This window comes from Schistocerca americana, chromosome 4 (genome assembly GCF_021461395.2).
Source record: "Schistocerca americana isolate TAMUIC-IGC-003095 chromosome 4, iqSchAmer2.1, whole genome shotgun sequence".
Taxonomy (NCBI): Eukaryota; Metazoa; Arthropoda; class Insecta; order Orthoptera; family Acrididae; genus Schistocerca; species Schistocerca americana.
In genome coordinates, this window is record NC_060122.1 from 110,034,513 (window position 1) to 110,053,996 (window position 19,484).

At 37.5% G+C, this 19,484-nt stretch overlaps 1 protein-coding gene across 1 annotated transcript; it reads left to right on the forward strand.

Moving 5' to 3' along the window:
• The first annotated feature begins 356 nt into the window (after positions 1-356).
• On the forward strand, positions 357-4,472 carry LOC124612377 (tubulin--tyrosine ligase-like protein 12). The gene has a single exon (XM_047140545.1). It carries the CDS (start codon positions 535-537, stop codon positions 2,434-2,436), a length of 1,902 nt encoding a protein of 633 aa, XP_046996501.1. The 5' UTR covers positions 357-534; the 3' UTR covers positions 2,437-4,472.
• Positions 4,473-19,484: the final 15,012 nt, after the last annotated feature.

Here is a 19,484-nt window from a genome sequence, read left to right on the forward strand (position 1 = left end):
TGCATAAGGCGGGATTTCTTTACCATTTTTCTCGGCAGGCGCGGAAAGTATGAGGCGCTACAATACCCTGCTGAAGGAAGAAGAAAATAATGAAGAATCCACCAGAACATACCGATATACCAATAACTTTTATTGGATTGAGCCTAAAATGTGATTGAGGTATTACGTATGACCACGTATCTATCCTTCAGATTTTCATTGCCGTAAGTATTTTTACTAATTATTGTTAGAAGCACGTGGAAGATACACTGAAACTTGCCTTGCCACACTAAATTCAAACTTCGCGGCGACCTCAACGCTTCTGTATCCTCGTTTGTTCTCCTGAGCGTTATTTGTTCAATTGAGGTGCAGGTGCACGAAGTGGCAGTAGTAAAAGTTGTGTACTGTGTAGTATAACTTGTGAAGCTTTGGCGGTGTAGTGAGGTTAGCCTGAAAGCGTGGTGTACCCGCTAGCTATTATTGTTATTAGAATTTGCCGTTCGCCATGAAATTCTGAGCCACTGTTAGAATTCGTGGAGACATTAACGTGCGATAATGGATATTCCGTCTTTGCCGGATGGGGTATCAGTTTATTCTGCGTTCATAGCACTGCACAGAATCCAGCTTGAATCATCTGCTGTACCAGATCGTTACTGGAAAACGCTGTGCAGAAAACTATACCATCAAATATTTGACGCAGGGAATACTTTTTCTGTTGCACGGATTGAATATGACGAGGACGACGAAAGTGGTGATTATGTTAACACTTACAGACCACAGCATCGTGTTTTCATATCGTGTGAAGCCGGCGTGGATGCTTCAGACCCACAGCATATCTATCTGATTGATCATGCATGGACGTACCGTGTTGATTCCGCGAGGCAGAATTTGAGAAGTATACCGGCTTTGCTTGATCGTATGGCTCACTTGATGGGTGTTCAGGAATCCGCGGATGAGCATTCAGAGGTTCTGATCAACAAGGTCTTCGACGAAATGTGGAAATTCAACCAAACATACTCGGTTCCTTCGCGGGATGACATTGAAGAAAGCATGCCAGTTTGGTATGTGATGGACGAGTTTGGTTCTGCAATCCCGCACTCTGATAATCCGACGTTTAGGACTGTGCCATTTATTTTCCTACCCGACCAGATCACGTACACACTGTTATTTCCTATTGAAAATGTGGATTATGGCGAAGAAGTAACAAGAGACTACATTGAAAGTTCTCGATACGATTCCAAAACTAGAGATGCACTTCTAATTCCATGGGTGCCAAAATCATTTCTTTCAGAACCTTTCCAACATTCAGAACCAGATAGTGCGTATTTCTTGCAAGGGCATACGGCAGAAACATTGCCAAACGCATCAAAAATTGCGACAGTCAGTGTCACTTCAAAGGATAAGATACTAGTTTTTTCTCAGTATGCTTATGTTAATGATTATCTCACGCATCCTAAATTTGAAATAACCCACGACGAGGAAAATGCAGACATCCTGTGGTATACTCAACATTTCAAAGACTTCAAGGAATTCAGTCAATCGTGTTCTGAAAAATTTGTAAATCAATTTCCATTTGAACACGTAATAACAGTTAAAGACCTCCTTGCCATTGTGTGTCGTCGGGCGGCCAAGGAAAGTGGCAGTGTTTGCGAAGACACACTAGTAACGTACCCAGTTTGGCTACCAACTACATACAACTTAAAGACAGAGCTACCTAAATTTGTGTCTTACTATCAGCACAGGGCAGAGAAGGGTCTAGATAACCATTGGATATGCAAACCATTTAATCTTGCGAGAGGTTTGGACACACACATTACAGACAATTTGAACTATATCTTAAGACTTCCATTAAGTGGACCAAAAATAGCACAGAAGTACGTTGAGGATCCTGTACTTTTTCAAAGACCCGATTGTGGAGCTGTGAAATTTGATTTAAGATATGTTCTGTTAGTCAAGAGTATAAAACCATTATCAGCATTTGTATATCGAAATTTTTTCTTGCGATTTGCAAACAAACCATTTGATTTAAATAATTTGGATGACTATGAGAAACACTTCACTGTTATGAATTACAATGAAAATGCAACACTCTATCGAATGCTGTGTGATGATTTTGTTGTGAAATTTGAGCAACAGTATCCTAGTGTATCCTGGAAAGAAATAGAAGAAAAAATATTTTCCTTATTTAGAGAGATGCTCAGTGCAGCATCAAGTAAAATGCCCCCTGCTGGAATAGCATATAGCCCCCAGTCGAGGGCTGTGTATGCAGCAGACCTTATGTTGGCTTGGCAGACAGATTCCAATGACAGAAAATCCATGCAGCCGAAGCTACTGGAGGTGAATTGGACACCTGACTGCAAAAGAGCTTGTGAATACTATCCTGATTTTTATAATGATATTTTTTCTGTGCTTTTCTTGGATGATGTTAATGAGATAAAATTTGCATGCTTGAAATGACACATGCTAAGAAATATTTCAGAAATTAAATCACATACCCCAGTTCAAATTAAATTGTTAACAGTGATATTTTTGAATGTAGCCTACATGTCTTGACATTTCAGCAGAATTGTCAGATAATGAGTTTAGTCTGGAAGCTCAGGCCATCCCTTGGTCAGTCCAAGATTTTTTTTTGTCCTGGCACGACTCACTTCATACTTTTATAGTCTAGTGTGTTCATATGCTGTATTGGAAGTAATCCTGTAATTCATTGGATGTGCTTATTTTGACAGAAGAGAGAAGCAGGTATGGAATGAGACATCGGCTAATAAAAACTACCTGTTGTTGAAACCAACCTTCAGGTCAATTATAATTTTAACCTTTTTTATGTAAATAGTCTGTACATTGAAATAGTGCTTGAAGATGTGAATATGAAACCTGAGTCCTCTATATTTTTGTATTCATACTAAATCAGGTCTCTCTTCACCATGTCACGACATACTGTGAAGGAAACTGTAAGGCATAGGCCTACAGTTTTATACATAATACCCACTGAAATACCTGTGGAAGATTTCTTCATTATGTAATACAACATTTTGCTTCCACTTTTAGTTATTTATAATAACTATGATAATAATATTAAATTCAGAGAGAATGTTGGCAACAATGGACTGTTTCTGAAATTAGAAATGACCTAACCAGTCTCAAAGCAGGGTTAACATGTCATCCGAATGACATGTATTCAGTGTGGAGCAAGTGTTGCACGTGACAAGCAAAGACACCTTTGTTCTTGCTACAGGTCATTTTGCTACCAACACCTTCAATTCACATTCACATTTTTTTTGGTTTCACCAATTCATAACTAAATTGTCACTTTACACCTTCACATAGACAAATGGCCATCCACAGCAGATACTTCGCTCACCTCATCCAAGATTGAGGAAAGGTGGTGGAGTGGTTATGTACTACCACATTTGAACCAAATTTTCTTTACCACTAGCTTCTCCTCCCTCGAGGCACTGTTTGCACCAATTTTAGAAACACCACTGATTGCACTGTTTGTTTCAGACTATTGAATGCACTATCAGTTTTAAACATAATTAACTCACTCTGGTATAACTTCAAACTGTGGATATTTTTTTAAAAACTCCTGAGAGCCTTGACATCTGCTCAAGTAGAGTCTGTCTCATAATACAGATTTTGACTGTTTGCACTATACAGGCAGCTTGCCGTCATTAATTGGCCTGTGAGGTGTGTGTGTGTTCTTTCTGCTTTTGTAGTTTCTCTGCCTCTTAACTTTAAGAAAAGATTTTCTGTATTGATTTGTTATTTTAAGATTACTTAAATTTCTTTAGAATGTGCTACTTGGAGAATTGCAGTCAGAGTCCACATTAAATTGTCTCCCTCTATAACTAGCAGGTAAAAGCCAGTCCATGGATCAGGGGAAGCAAGTGTATTTCACCTTCAATACGATTATGTCTAGGAAAACACTGTAGTGTTGAAACCAACATCTTTACATCAAAACTTTTAATCAACAACTAGGTTGTTATTACAGCCATTCTGTCGTGTATCTTTCCTCAAGTGGACGAGAGACCAGCAATGTATGCAAGAATGTCCGTGAAGACATAGGAGAGAGGTCTTGATAGAATAGAGCTTTGGTGCTGGTAAACAGAGGTGTACTGTTGTTTTCTGAGATGCTGCTATGTTGTCTTGCTAAAGGCATAATCCAGGTTTCTGTAAAATTCTGACTTAAAATTTTAATCTGTTAGAGAGGCTTGTTGCAGGATACACTATGCTTCACAGTGGGAGCCTCCTTATTTCTCACTGTTATTTTTTGATTCAGCTGTCATCAACTCTCATATGCCAGATAAGTGTTTTACTTCTGTAACATAACTTTAAAACAAATCTCAGGACAGCAGTCGTGCAACATTAGAAACTGTACTTTGAACCAAACGAATGAAAAATAAAAAGTAATATATGCACACACAATTCAAATGAACAACTTGAAAAGTTCACATGAAAATTAAGTAGTTCAGTCATTACTTGTCGGGAAGAATGCCACCACCACCACCACCACCACCACCACCACCACCACCACCACCACCACTTGTGTGACCACAGAGTTGCATGTTTCAGTTTCACCAAAGGTGTGTCCACCACAGGATCACTGAAGTATCAGTAAGAATGAAAACTATATTCTCGGTTAAGATGATTTTGTGCTTTCTAAACACACACTAAGTACTTTTTTTAATCTTAGTAAGCTACATTTACATTTGTAATAAGACATGAGATAAGTAAAAGGGTGCCATGAGGCGAGCACAGAAAAAAAAAATAAAGTTAAGGACAGTGTGTTCTTTTAACAGCTGGAAACTGTGAGCCAATACCTTGAAGAAAATAAAAAAGTTGCTCAAATCTATGTGATAAATATTATTTTTGTAAGAAGCTCTGTGAAGAGTCAATTGAAATATTTTATTGTGTTCATATGGATCCTTGGTGCTAGCAACATTCTCATTCTTTGGCACTTCCTGTGCACTCTCTTTTTTTGTCTGTTTGTAATTAATGTGCTAGCATTAATGTTGTCATGGCTGCTGGTGCTACACTGCTTGTGTTTTTTCTTTGGTACTCCAAAAAATAATTTAATTTGACATGTATGTTGTGTGATGTACTTTAGTTTAAATACGTATTAACTTATGCTGGGCCACCAGAATTAATAAATATGGTCTTTGGAGAACAGTTGTAAGTATGGTGTACTTAATGTTGTCTGAGGTGTTCTGAATGAGCACTGCCAGTGGCAGTTGACATCCAGTGGGTACAGTTTCTATGAGGAATGTACACACACAATTTTTGTATGGCATGGTATCTAGTGCAAGATTTTATAAGTTATTTATTGTTTAATATTTGATGGTTGGCACAATGTTTTCCTGCAATACAACACATTACCATTATTAATAAGACAAGCATTTCCTCATTTCTCTGGCACACATTAGATAAAGAAGAGTAACACCTTGCTGTAACACAGTGGGGGAGACTTAAACATTGGCACTACAAATAAATTTGTGGCAACTAACATTTTACTAAAAAAGGTGCCTCAACAGGCAAATTGAAAAGATCAGTAAAACGTTCATTGCCATTGCACATTATCATTTTGTATGTGTTCTGCCAATCCTTAGTTGCAGTTATATTATTATTCATGGAGATGTTTCATCTTCACAACTAAATAAAAGTCTGTTTGTTTTGTGTCATACATGTTCTTCTTTTTAATTGTGAAGTATCTTCAGCAGCTTGTAAGACATGTTTGTTTTATTTATATCTGGTATCCCATTAATGTTGGTAGAAGGAACGACACTAACATTGCTTTTAGGTGAAGTATTGCCATTTATTCATAGAATTGTGGAGCACATATATGATACATTCACACTATCAAAATATCACTCAACTGAAAGGATGTCTGACAAAGATAGTTACACATTGAGTTTATACCTAATAAATTATCAGTCTTCAAATATATAATAACTGCATTATATAATATTTCCAGGTTGTTGTCGTTGTCTTCCTTCCAGAGACTGGCTTGATGCAGCTCTCCATGCTACTCTATCCTGTGCAGGCTTCTTCATCTCTGAGTAACTACTCAAACATACATCCTTCTGAATCTGCTTAGTGTATTCATCTCTTGATCTCCCACAATGTTTTTTGCCCTCCATGCTTCCCTCCAGCACTAAATTGATGACCGCTTGATGACTCAGAATGTGTCCTACCAACCGATCCCTTCTTTTAGTCAAGTTGTACCACAAATTCCTCTTCTCCCCTGTTCTATTCAGTACCTCCTCATTAGTTACGTGAACCATGTAATCTTCAGCATTCTTCTGCAGCACCACATTTCGAAAGCATCTATTCTCTTCTTGTCTAAACTATTATCGTCCATGTTACACTTCCATACATGGCTACATTCCATACAAATAATTTCAGAAAAGACTTCGTAACACTTAAATCTATACTCAATGATAACAAACTTATCTTCTTCAGAAATGCATTCCTTGCCATAGCCAGTCTACATTTTATATCCTCTCTACTTCGACCATAATCAGTTATTTTTCTGCCCAAATAGCAAAACTCATCTACCACTTTTAAGTGTCTCATTTCCTAATCTAATTCCCTCAGCATCACCTGATTTAATTCAACTACATTCCATTACCCTCATTTTGCTTTTGTTCATGTTCGTCTTATATCTTCCTTTCATGACACTGTCCATTCTCTTCAACCACTCTTCCAGGTCCTTTGCTGTGTCTGAGAGAATTAGTGTCATCAGCAAACCTCAAACTTTTTGTTTGTTCTCCATATATTTTGATTCCTACTCCAAATTTGTCTTTTGCTTTCTCTACTGATTGCTCAGTATACAGATTGAATAACATTGGGGATAGGCTACAACCCTGTCTCAATCCTTTCTCAACCACTGCTTCCCTCTTCTATGTCCCACAACTCTTTACAGCTGCCACTTGGTTTCTGTAGAAATTGTAAATAGGCTTTTGCTCCCCGTATTTTACCCCTGCCACCTCAGAATTTGAAAGAGAGTATTCCAGTCAACATTGCCAAAAGCTTTCTCTTAAGTCTACAAATGCTAGAAACATAGGTTTGTCTTTCCTTAATCTATCTTCTAAGTTAAGTTGTAAGGTCAGTATTGCCTCACGTGTTTCATTCTATGGAATCCAAACTGATCTTACCTGAGGTCGGCTTCTATCAGTTTTTCCATTTGTCTGTTAAGATTCGCGTTAGAATTTTGCAGCCGTGACTTATTAAACTGATAGTTCAGTAATTTTCACACCTGTCGGCACCTGCTTTCTTTGGAATTGGGATTATTATGTTCTTCTTGAAGGCTGAGGGTATTTCGCCTGCCTCAGACATCTCCATATATTGCCCTCAAGTACATCGCCCTTGTATAGACACCCTATATACACCTTCCACCTTTCTGCTTTCCCGTCAATGTTTAGGACTGGTTTTCTATCTGAACTCTTGATGTTCATACAGGTGGTTCTCTTTTCTCCAAAAGTCGCTTTAATTTTCCTGTAGGCAGTATCTATCTTACCTCTAGTGATGTATGCCTCTACATCCTTGCATTTGACCGATGTCTTAGTTCAGTTTCTAGCATCACACATTATTGCAGTTCTTTTGAAAAGCTTTTGGCTAAAACATGTATGTATTTTGATTGTAAACAAGTTGTTTGCTTGTACTTCCTTTGTTTGAGACTCTCAGCAGACTCTGTCTTGGATAACTTCATCTGAAAAGTGATATGCCTTTCTGAAAATGCCTCTTGGATTCTTAAGGTTGATTATATGCAGTGGTAGGGAAGACTGATCACTATATATTCAGGTGCAGTGTACACAGTTAACAAAGGACAGAGTGAAATTTGCTTTCAGTCAGCAGGACACTTTCTTCTTGCCAGACATACTGTAATATGATTGCAACTATTGCTCTTTTTACATTTCTTGGGTGGTTAAAGCAAGCATCTAGCTGTTAATGACTGTTATGGATTCTGTGAGTAACTAATGTTTAATTTCAAGATATATTAAAACAGGCTTGTCAGAAGCTTCATTATTGCACTCATCGTGAGTGTATGGTTGCTTGGGATGTGCTCAAATGAGGGAATTATGTTGAGAAACTTTTGGGGCAGCAGCAGCAGCAGCAGCAGCAAAGATATTACATAAGGAGATCCTTGCCTTACATAGACAATGTTAGTAGGGCAGGAAGCCTATAAAACAAACATGCACTTGGCTTTTACATTTCTGTGATAGCAGCTGTGATACACAGAAGTAATGATCTCTTACATTTTTTTATGAAGTTGAAATGGACTCACGTCACTACAAATTAGAAAATACTGCCTCACAATTCTACTGCAAGTAGTATTATTTGTTAATTTTGCACTGACCAGAATGTAGTCTGATGCCAATTGATTTTTTCACTGCCAGAATTCCCTGGTAGAAGTCTCGAGGAACAGGGAATGTATTGTACTTATGATGAGGCAAGTCCTAGTACAGTTAGTAGGAACACATATTAAGAAAACTGATTTCTTCATCTACCTTTTGGAACAGATTTCTTCTTCGAAGTAAGTAATGAAGAAGAAAATATGTGGGGTGGGGGGCAGGAGGGTGATTGGTTCACTCAAGTCACGTTAAGAGGAACCATGACAGATAAGGGAAAAGTGGGGAAAATATGAAGGCATTTAACAGAATACATGTCTCAGAAGCAGAGGGTCGTGTGGGTGTAAGGTTTAGAACTGAATTGGGGTAATCATTGGGCTAGTTGGCTGTGAACTGAAAATCTACTCAGAAATACCACTCTACCTCAAAGACAATAATAAAAGAGGAGGAGGGAGGGGGCAAATGTTGGACCCAGTCTGAAAGAGATCCTTTTACACTAAACCACCATCTTCAGGGATTCCAGGAATACCCAAGGTTAGGAATCATCTCCAGTCCTTCCCCAAAAAACGTGATACATTACTTCTAAGGAAGTCTGCATAGTCCATGACCTGAATGGAGTCTGCTCTATTATCTTTCTCCCAGTGGCAAAGACTGCAGAGCTGTCATACTTGATGCTAGGGATTGTTTCATTGAGGGACTGTCTGACCTAGACTTACAAAATGGTTCCTTATTATCCCTCCTTTCCCCCCTCCTGAAGGTCCCCATCTTAACCACGGGTCTGAATGCCACTCCCCAAACTTCTCATGCCCCCTGTAATTTTTTCTGTTTTCTTTCCGTAAAGATGGAATGTGTCTTTCCAGAATATAGGAATTTTCTTTTCTTTGTGTGTTTTTGAGTGATGTATTGATAGTGTGTTTCTTAGAACAAAATTTAACAATATGTAATTCTTGATACCACTGTGAACTATAAAATACTGTAATTATCCATTGAGTTACATAATGACACACGACAAAATGTAAATGGGCAATTTTGTTGAATGTAGGGCAAATAAGACAGTTCCATGTTGATGTTTGAGAGTGCTGAAAGTAAGAGGTATATGAATAAGTGAAGAAGTCAGGCAAACCTTTTCTGCATAATTCCTCCACCGTTGCACAATGGCCTGGTAAACACTCAACAAAAATCTGAAGTGATTGGAAAACAATGTGTCTGATTTAGCGTCTGTCTATTATTCTTTGCAGTTCATCAATACTGGAGCAAAACATAAGCCACAACTACAATACTGAACACGAACAAACTGTGCCCACCTCAGCTGTCTGGATCGAGCACATTTTTGTCACATATATTGTGTCAGCAACAGATGTTTGCATGGTAATAATTGTTTACTGATAGTGCTACTTGAGTGATGCCAGAAGTGACATAGTGAAATCGGGGACAGACACTAGTCACTCCTTTCATGTCTGCCAATGTTTGTTAATGTGAAAAATGACGAGTTGCAACATGCCTCTTAGTCCATGTGATAATGTAGGTCCTGCTGTAGCTGTGTGAGGAGTAAATCGGTTCAGAAGTTGGAGTGAGATGAGGGCAAACAACCCCCAATATGACCATACCTTATAACTCACTTTGGTGCTCGGACAAATCTTTGGGTCGATGACAGCTGTACATTTTACATTCACAGTTATCGAAGGAGGAACATGACGTAGGATGGTGATGTGCCTTCCCTCCTCTCCTCCCTTTCCTCTTCCCCCTCCTCGCCCATCTCCCCACTCCCAGATGACACTGTGGCTGTTCTGCAGGACAGAATGATCCTCCCTAAATCACTCCAGGCAAATGCCGGGATGGTTCCTCTGAAAGGGCACGGCCGACTTCCTTCCCCATCCTTCCCTATTCCGATGAGACCGATGACCATGCTGTCTGGTCTCCTTCCCCAAACCAGCCAGCCAGCAGCAGAATGATCCTGTGTGATTCCTACACTACAGGAAATGTGCAGTTAAGCTGAAGCAGATCTGCACTTGTGTATTAAGTACAGGGAAAGGTTATTGATGACATAATAGGTTAGGACATAATGTGCATTGATGTTGCAAGCTTGGTTACCTGCCAAATGTGCTCCTTAATAGATTTTTTTCTTTTCAGTGTCCATTAATCGATTGATGAAGATTTTTAAGTGGTTGCAAATTAAGGGTACACTAGCATAATGGGATTATATTTTTGCATTTATATACATTTATTAACAATATCTCTCATCCAGAATGAAATTTTCACTCTGCAGTGGTGTGTACGCTGATATGAAACTTCCTTGCAGATTAAAACTGTGCCGGACCGAAACTTAATATCTCTCATGAAGATGATCAGCTGCTGATTTAGTGTTTGTATTTTTCATTTAACAGGTCAGCAAACTTACATGCAAGTGAAAATTATCACTAATTATGTAGTACTGGGTCACTTGAATTTATATTTAATTGACAGAGAATGTTAAATACCGCATGCTAACTGCAGGCGCTCATTGAACAATGCAGCATGCATAATACTGACTGATGTGGAACTTTACGTCAATGCCAACTAACTCACATATAACTTAACATACTGAATGTTAAACTTGAACTTCTGTTATCTTCTTAAATATCTACTCCGTATGTCATCATTAAATATCATGTCTCTGCTTTGACTTTTACTCACAAGGAAATTACTTCAAAGACAAATGAATGCTTGGATAGCGTAATTACCAACCTAAATAAAAACAGATGAGATTATGGTGTGATATATCCAATGTTGTAAGATCATTTAGGCTTGTGGATGACTATTGGAAATGTTAATTATAGTGTACAGCAGGGCTTCCCAACCTTTACAGCTGGCAGACCCCTTCTTCAGTCGAAAATCCATGGCGGACCCCTAGTCAGTCAAGAGCACAGTAACTTTAAATTTCAGAGCGAAACCCATGAGAACTGAAAGCTTCTTAATACAAGTGCCGTGTTCCCAATGACCCCCCCCCCCCCCTCGAAGCATCAATAGTCTTTGGTTTAGAGACGAATGAAAACAACTTGAAATTAATGATCCAATTTGAATTCCCACTGTATCCAGACACTTACTAATGAATTTACTTACTTTGTTCAAAACACTATAGCCTGATTAAAATGACTTGGTAATTGAAATTTCACACAATGGAGCTGCCTTCCTCCAAGAGCAATCAACGTCACATCCAAATTGTTCACTGTTGACAAGCTGCCGCTTCTGGTCTGTTCACTTCCACTATTTGTCTTCCTCCAAGAGCAATCAATGTCACGTCCAAATTGTTCGCTGTTGACAAGCTGCCGCTTCTGGTCTGTTCACTTCCATTATTTGTGTGTGTGTGTGTGTGTGTGAAATCTGAAGAAAAATGTTCAAATGTATGTAAAGTCTTCCTTTGGTCGTCCTCCCTCCTCATTCATTTGAACTGGAAACTTCCCTAGTTGTGAAGGTGATGGAGAAACTGCACCCTTCTTCAGTGATCCTGACTTCAGCCACTGATCCATGTTAGAAGTAATAAACTGGTCAAAAATCGACTTATGAAATAAGTAGTGCAGTGACAAAGCAAGTTTAACATTTAATGATGCATGGGACCGCATACATGCCAGCAAGCGCTGTGATTGGTCAACAAAGCTCGCTCCGCGCATGCGTAAAAGGTTTCAGCGCATCTAGTGCCGTGAGCCTGGGCACAAACGACCCCCGTATTTTTGCTAAACAGTCGATCAGAGAAGCCGCATTCTCCGGCACTAAACTGTGTGTACGTTCTCACTTAGGAACCACAAAGGCTGCTTGGGGATCACACGAAAAAAAAAATAGTGATGAATTTGATTTTCACATTTTCATTCAGTAATTTTACTCATTATTTTACACGATTTGGTGAAAGGTGGCTGCGGACCCCCTAGAAAGAGCCGGCGGACCCCTAAGGGGTCTGCGGACCACAGGTTGGGAAGCCCTGGTGTACAGCAATCCTCCTCTGATAAGGTTATAAATATTAAAGGCAGTTGACATCGTACACTTACGGGATAAGTTATTCGAAGTTGAATGTGAAAGTCTGATTACCTGTGACAACATTGACAGTTACATTTATTGATATTCACACCAACTTACTCAGTCCACAAGTAACTAAATAGTCAAAAATGATCATACACCAAGCAAATGCAATAAAGTCACTGGTACACTCTTTATCTGAAACTACTCAGAAACTTATTTTTTTTGTTTTGTACACAATGACAAAAACTGACAATCCTGTAATGAAGCAGAGATGTAGGGAGAAAAAGGGAAAAAGAGGGGGGGGGAGGGGTGTAAAGCACATTTTCTTTGTTTTTTCAGCAGATCAGAAAGCGTTGGTTTGCTTCCCATTACAAAGAAAATTATTTTTAAAGTGAAATTTTATGTGCCCACTCATTAGAGCTCACCCGTGTTATTCTAGGGCAGTATTTGTGTCAGAGATATGTATTAACAGGTACAAGAATAGCCATTACTCTAGATGCAACTGCACTGCCCTGGCCCACACTGACTGCTGCTGCTATGTAGGATGAGCATTGCTGAGTTGTTGCTAGAGTACTGGTTATTCTTCATGTTTTCTGTACCTGTTAATATGTATCGATAACAGGAGTATGAACTAGACTGATTTTGGACCACTCTGTCTAATGGACACACAAAATACTACTTTAAAAATAGTTTTGTTTGTAACAGGAAACAAATAGATAATGGGAAGACTGGAGGAGTCTCCTTTGTGGTTTTGTGTTTCCCCAATATGGCGTTTACACAGTTCAAGCTGTTTTGAATTTTTTGTGAGACTTTGCATTGAAGGTACGGTATACCTGATGTGTGAGACATTACTTTCAAGCAGACTGTGGTTAGTTGACAGATTGTGTGCCAATTGTATCTAAATTAGGTAACTTACTTAGTAAAAATATCTATAGCTTCTCAAATTACATCCAAAAACAATTTAGTGATATTACAGTGTCTCATCTGACTTACCTTTAAAAAATACATATTGAAAGCTGGAAAATTCCGTGATGTGTTGAAATGCACAGCTGTTGTCCCATTTTATAAGAAGTGAGATAAAAACAGTCCTGACAGTTACAGGCTAATACCCCTCATTCTCATAATATTTAAGCTCGTAGAACACTGCTGAAAGAACTGCTTTGAGAACAGGAAGCTACCCTCTTCTTCACTATATCTTGTTAGGCCTGGTGTGACCACCATTGAAGCTGAGAAATCTCTGGTTGGAGGCAAACTATTTAACACTATACAACATGATACCATATTTCTAAATTTGAAAAAATGTGATATTGATGACACTGAGGTATCACTAAACAACTGTGTCTGTTAGATAGAAAACAGGTTGTCACAGTAAGTAGTTGTAGATCAGATGCCCTGCCTATTATTACAGGAGTGCCTCTTAATTCTGTCCTATGACCCTTTCTTTTTTTAATATGCATAAATAATCTTCCTAATTCTTTGTCCTACAATGCAGTAATATATTCTGATGATACAACCCTTGTAATGACTGATCCAAAAACAGACAAAGTGAAAAAGAAAGCAGTGACAATGGCTGACACATCTGTACAGTGGCTACACAAAAATAAACTTAATATTAACACACACAAGGCTGCTGCTTGTGCAGCAGAGCCACCTGCTGTGGCTGCCAGTGGCCACGTGGCAGTCGACATGTTAAATAAAAGCGTAGCTGAGACAATTTACTTTTTTCTCTGTGAATTAAGTGGAAAGGAAAATGAATGTGAATCTGTCGGACTACTAGGAATTCATTTGGACCCACAAATGAAATGGAATACACACAGAGAAGTTGTGTATTCACATGTCGACTCCCGTGTAAACACTGATTGCCACAGTAGAGTCACACTCCTGATGTCACAGGGTCGCGATGGTGGCCACAGCTGAGCCTCACACCTTTTGCCATGTGCCTCGCGTGGCCTGGCAGTGAAACATGCACCACTAAGCAAGCAGCAGTCAGTGGGTTAAAATACCACAAGTGATGTACTTGCTACACAAAATAGAACCGTGTGTCAGCACGGAACAGCTTCAGTCTTCACATTATACTTTCTTCCACTCTCACTTTACTTATGGAACCTACGGGGCAGTTCTTCAGGTGCAAAAACAGGGCATTTGCGAGAAGGTAGTGAGAGTAATGACAATAATTCGAAATGGATAGTTGTCATGCTGGCTGCATTTCAAAGAACTAAAAATATTAGCCATACCTTCCCCCTATAATAGAGCCCATTCTCTCTCTCTCTCTCTCTCTCTCTCTCCCTCCCTCCCTCTCTCTCTCTCTCATCCAAAATAATTTCTGACACCCTGGCAGAAAGCTGCATTTGGAAACCTTTGAAATTTTGCAATTTATACACTGCTGTTATGATTGCTGGAGAAAAATTTAGTCGTTTGATGTTCGGCAAGTCAACTTTATTTATGCATTTCAAGTAAATTCATATTCAGAATATCTGCAGAAAGGCTACAAAAGTCATAAGTGACTTGGCTATTTAGAATAGTTAATTTTAGTAGCTGTGTCATTCATGACTTGTAATCTTTCTACAGATGTTGTGAAGAAGAGTTTACTCAAAACACATAAATAAAGTTGAGTTGCTAAACATCAAGTTACTAAATTCTTCTCCAGCAAACATAACAGCACTGTATAAATTTAAAAAAATTCAAATTTGTAAAATGATCACATGCCTCTTATGTGACTTTATGTCACACTGCAAAAAAGTGGGAGACCTACCCTACATTTCTATTGTGAAATATCAACAGAGCCTATTAATCAACTACTCTGTGTTTATGACATAAAACAATTTTATAACAATGTGGTATCCTATACTTAACATGTAATTTTTAATGAAAAATCTAAATGATGTATAATTTTTAATTTAAATACTAACAAGATGCAGTTTGATCTGTAGTTGACGGATAAATGTGAAATACTAGGTTATTCCTGAAACAGGCAATTGTTCCTGCATGAGCAGTTATGAATGATGTATTTACAAATATTTGTTGCTATGAAATACCAGATGACCATCAGCCATTAAATTATACAACAAAAAATTCACAGTGGATTTAGTGTATCATCAAAAATAATAAATCAGATTTTTATGGCACAATTAAAAACAAATGTATTGCTCAAGTTGTTTTTGTACAACTGTTGCTCCAAAAATATATTATCAAAAGATTTTATGTCAATTTCAACAGGAAAACTGAAATACATTTTAACACCATTCATGCTTGAAGATAGTAAAAATGAAATGGAATGCACACAGAGAAGTTGTGTATTCACATGTCGACTCCTGTGTAAACACTGATTGCCACAGTAGAATCACACTCCTGATGTCACAGGGTCGCAATGGTGGCCACAGATGAGTCTCACACCTTTTCCCTTCAGTCTCAAGCATTGCATGAACCAAGAAATGAAGAGTGGATTCACCCACCAGGGAAGTGTTGTACACCAGATAGTGAATTCAGTAAAGAGTAAAGAATTCCTTGCATGCTTGCTTCAAAAGTCTTCTGCTCTCATCACAAATGATATTTTTCTCATATCCCAAAGGCACAGTAACTGTTATTTAGCTGATTCACTCTCAGATATTTCACAGGCAGTACATAGGGCTTCAAATCAATGATATTCTTTTCAACATACTACTTATTGGATTTTGAGTGTACTCAGTCATGTACATTACCATGGGAAGTCCTAGCAACTTTAGAGAGACCAAAAATTACAAATCTTTGCATGTACTTAACTGATTTTCTTATAATTTAACAGGAACCAATACTTCTACATTAAACCTTTTGCTTCTTTGTACTGCAATATATTTTTTTTCTCTCCAAAGCCCTCTTTTCCATTACTTGTTATGCTATCTTAATCTTCTCTTGGCTCATTATTTCACTTAAAATAAATGGAAGGTTTCTCACCAAACTTTAGTTCATGTGGAGCAAATCAGTAGCTCCATTCCATAAATTATTCACTACTTTTACAAAAGTTTTTTGTGTGACTTGTCTAAGCACTCTGCTTCCTGCAGTAAGTTCAACACAGTATGTTAGTTTCATTCATGACCATCCCACTCATGTTTCCTTGTGGAAATCTTTGCATGTTTTATTTTGTTTAACCCCATACATTGCATTAATCTTTCTGGAGTAACCTTTCTGGAGTAAATTGTGGCCCATTATCAGAAGACAATATTTAAGGAACGCTTCCTTTACGTAAATAGTCTTGGTCAAATTTTTCTACTACTGTTTTTGATGTTAGCCTTTTTTACAGGATAAAATTTTACATATTTTGGGTTGTTACCCAATATTACAAATATATGTATGCAACATCCTGTAGAAGTAGGTAATAATCCTAACAGATTAACAGCAAATATTTCTTCTGGCGCTTACTTTCCTACATAAATCATAAAAAATTACTTTCTTCTAGTTTTTCTAGTATTTTCCTGTTTCTAGACTGGCCATAACTTTCATACAAGCAATAAATTAGCTTGTTCACAAGCTGTTGAGGAAGACACAAATTTCTTGACTGTCTGATGATTTTTGCCTAAACAATAACTGCTTTTGTAGTACGAATTTATTTTCGGTGAATTTCCAGAATTTTAATACTGCTTAACCTTTCTCAAATTTTCATCTTCATTTTGTTGTCTACACCATAATTTCTGGACTAGCTTAGTGCTCACTGCTTCACTTGAATTTGCATAGTAGTTATATCAAAAATAAGTTTATAAACATGTATTAGGCCTGCTGAAAAATTAATGTGTTAATGAGCTGTTAATTTTTCGAAGCAAGTCTGACAAAGTCAGTTTGTTACTGTGACTGTTAAACAGCTTTCTCTGATTTAACATCTTCAACTTTTATAGTCCTGTCTTCCTCAGTTGCGTGTAATATTACGGTATATTGATAATTTTTACTTATGGACCGTCTGACAGCAACTGAATAAAACACAATTTTAGTGCCATATGCGTTTCGCCTTTATTTTCTGCAAGGCATCATCAGTGGCAGGTTGCGTGGACAATTTCTTACATATTATGCTCCTGTTGCATTTTTGGTGTTGTTCTTCTTCTTATGAATGCCAATTTGCATTAAAACAAGCACAAAAAAATGCATTAAAACAAGCGTTCAGTGCATAGTGCTGTGGAATGTGGAAAAAACCGCAAATTGGTATTCATAAGAAGAAGAACAACACCAAAAATGCAACAGGAACATAATATGTAAGAAATTGTCCACGCAACCTGCCACTGATGATGCCTGGCAGAAAATAAAGGCGAAACGCATATGGTACTAAAATTGTGTTTTATTCAGTTGCTGTCAGACAGTCCATAAGTAAAAGTTCTCTGATTTAGTTCACAAATTGTAGTAACTTCTAAATTTTCACGCTAATTGAGGCTTCGAAAGCATTTTCTTTTGCAAATGTGTTTCTGACCAAAGGTGATTCTGGTAGCTGGAGTCCAATGTTTTTATTAATCATGCCTTTTGCATTCTTGCGGTGATATTTTCATAAAAGCTTTCAACCCCTAACGCATATTTCATTAAATCTAACCAAGAAGTGAAATACCAATTCTCATGGATTTTGCTTTTTTAGCAAAACATTTTCTAAACAATTTTCATGCACTATTTCACCCTTTTGGGTTGTTGAATTTCCAAAAATGGTGAAACAAGTATTTTTTTATATCTAACAGAGATATCAAATACAAATTTTTGTAGATTTAGTTTTGAAAAGGCTTTCATAATACACAATTTCATAAAACTTTTCATTCCCTATTTCACTCCCTTAGGGGGCTGAATTTCCAAAAATACTGAAATACATATTTTTTATTTCTTACTGAGAAGTCAAATACCAATTTTTGTAGATGTAGCTGTAAAATGGTTTTGTAGTTTTTTGATGATGATTTATTAAAGAAACTTTCACTCAGTATTTTATGCCCTTAGTGGTTGAATTTCCAAAAATGCTGAAGCATGTATTTTTTTGTTTTGGACTGAGAAATCAAATACAAATTTTCATAGTCGTAGCTTCAAAATTGCCTTAATAGCGACATATTTTCATAATAACTTTCATTCTCTACTTCAACCCCATAGGAATGGCATTTTGAACAATCTGTTCTTAGACAATGTCTACAGGATAAGATCAACCTCCTCTCCAAATTTCAAGTTTCTATCCTTAGAAATTTGGGCTAGGCAATGACGAGTCAGTGAATCAGTGTGGCCCTGTTCCACTCCATTAGGGGTTGAATTTCCAGAAGCAGTGAAACAAAAATTTTTTCATTTTTAACTGAGAAGCCACATACCAATTTTTGAAGATTTAACTTTAAAAATGCTCTCATAATGAAACAGTGTCATAAAACATTTCACCCTCTATTTCACCCCTTATGGGTTGAACTTTCAAAAACTGTGAAATACATTTTTTTAAATTTCTAACAGAGAAACCAAATACAAGCTTTCATAGATTTAGCTTCAAAAATACTTGCATAATGAAATGTTGCCAGAAAAACTTTCATCATGTATTTTACGTACATAGGGGTTAATTTCCAAAAACAGTGAAACAATTTTTTTTGAAACTTCCTGGCAGATTAAAACTGTGTGCTGTACTGAGAGTCAAACTCAGAACATTTGCCTTTCCTGGGCAAGTGCTCTACATAAACAATTCATCCCTTATTTCACTCCCTTAGGGGCTGAATTTCCAAAATCATTGAAACACGTTTTTTTATTTCTAACTTGGACGTCAAATACCAATCTTCATAGATGTAGCTTTAAAAGTACTTTAGTAGTTCTTTAATAATGATTTATTTTCAAAAAAAGCCTTTCAATCATTAATTCACTGCCATAGGGGTTAAATTTCTGTAAATGCTGAACACAAATTTCTTTGTTTTTGACCAAGAATCCAAATACCAATTTTTGTAGGTCTAATTTCAAAATTGTCCTAATAGTGACAGATTTTCAAAAAACCTTTCCTCCCCTATTTCAACCCTTTTTAAATGATGCCTCCAGTATAAGATCAGCATTACCTGTAAATTTCAAGTTTTGTTCTTAATGGTTTGGGCTGGGCAGTGAGGAGTCAGTGACTGAATGAGTTAGTCAGGATATTGCCTTTAAGAGACATGTCTCCTATCAATTTTTCATCTTTTACCCCTTCCAAATCCTGAGAGGGCTCCTATTTGTATCCAA

What these genes read in the sequence shown, in the direction of transcription:
- LOC124612377 (XM_047140545.1), top strand. Translation starts at nt 535, where the DNA reads ATGGATATTCCGTCTTTGCCGGATGGGGTATCAGTTTATTCTGCGTTC.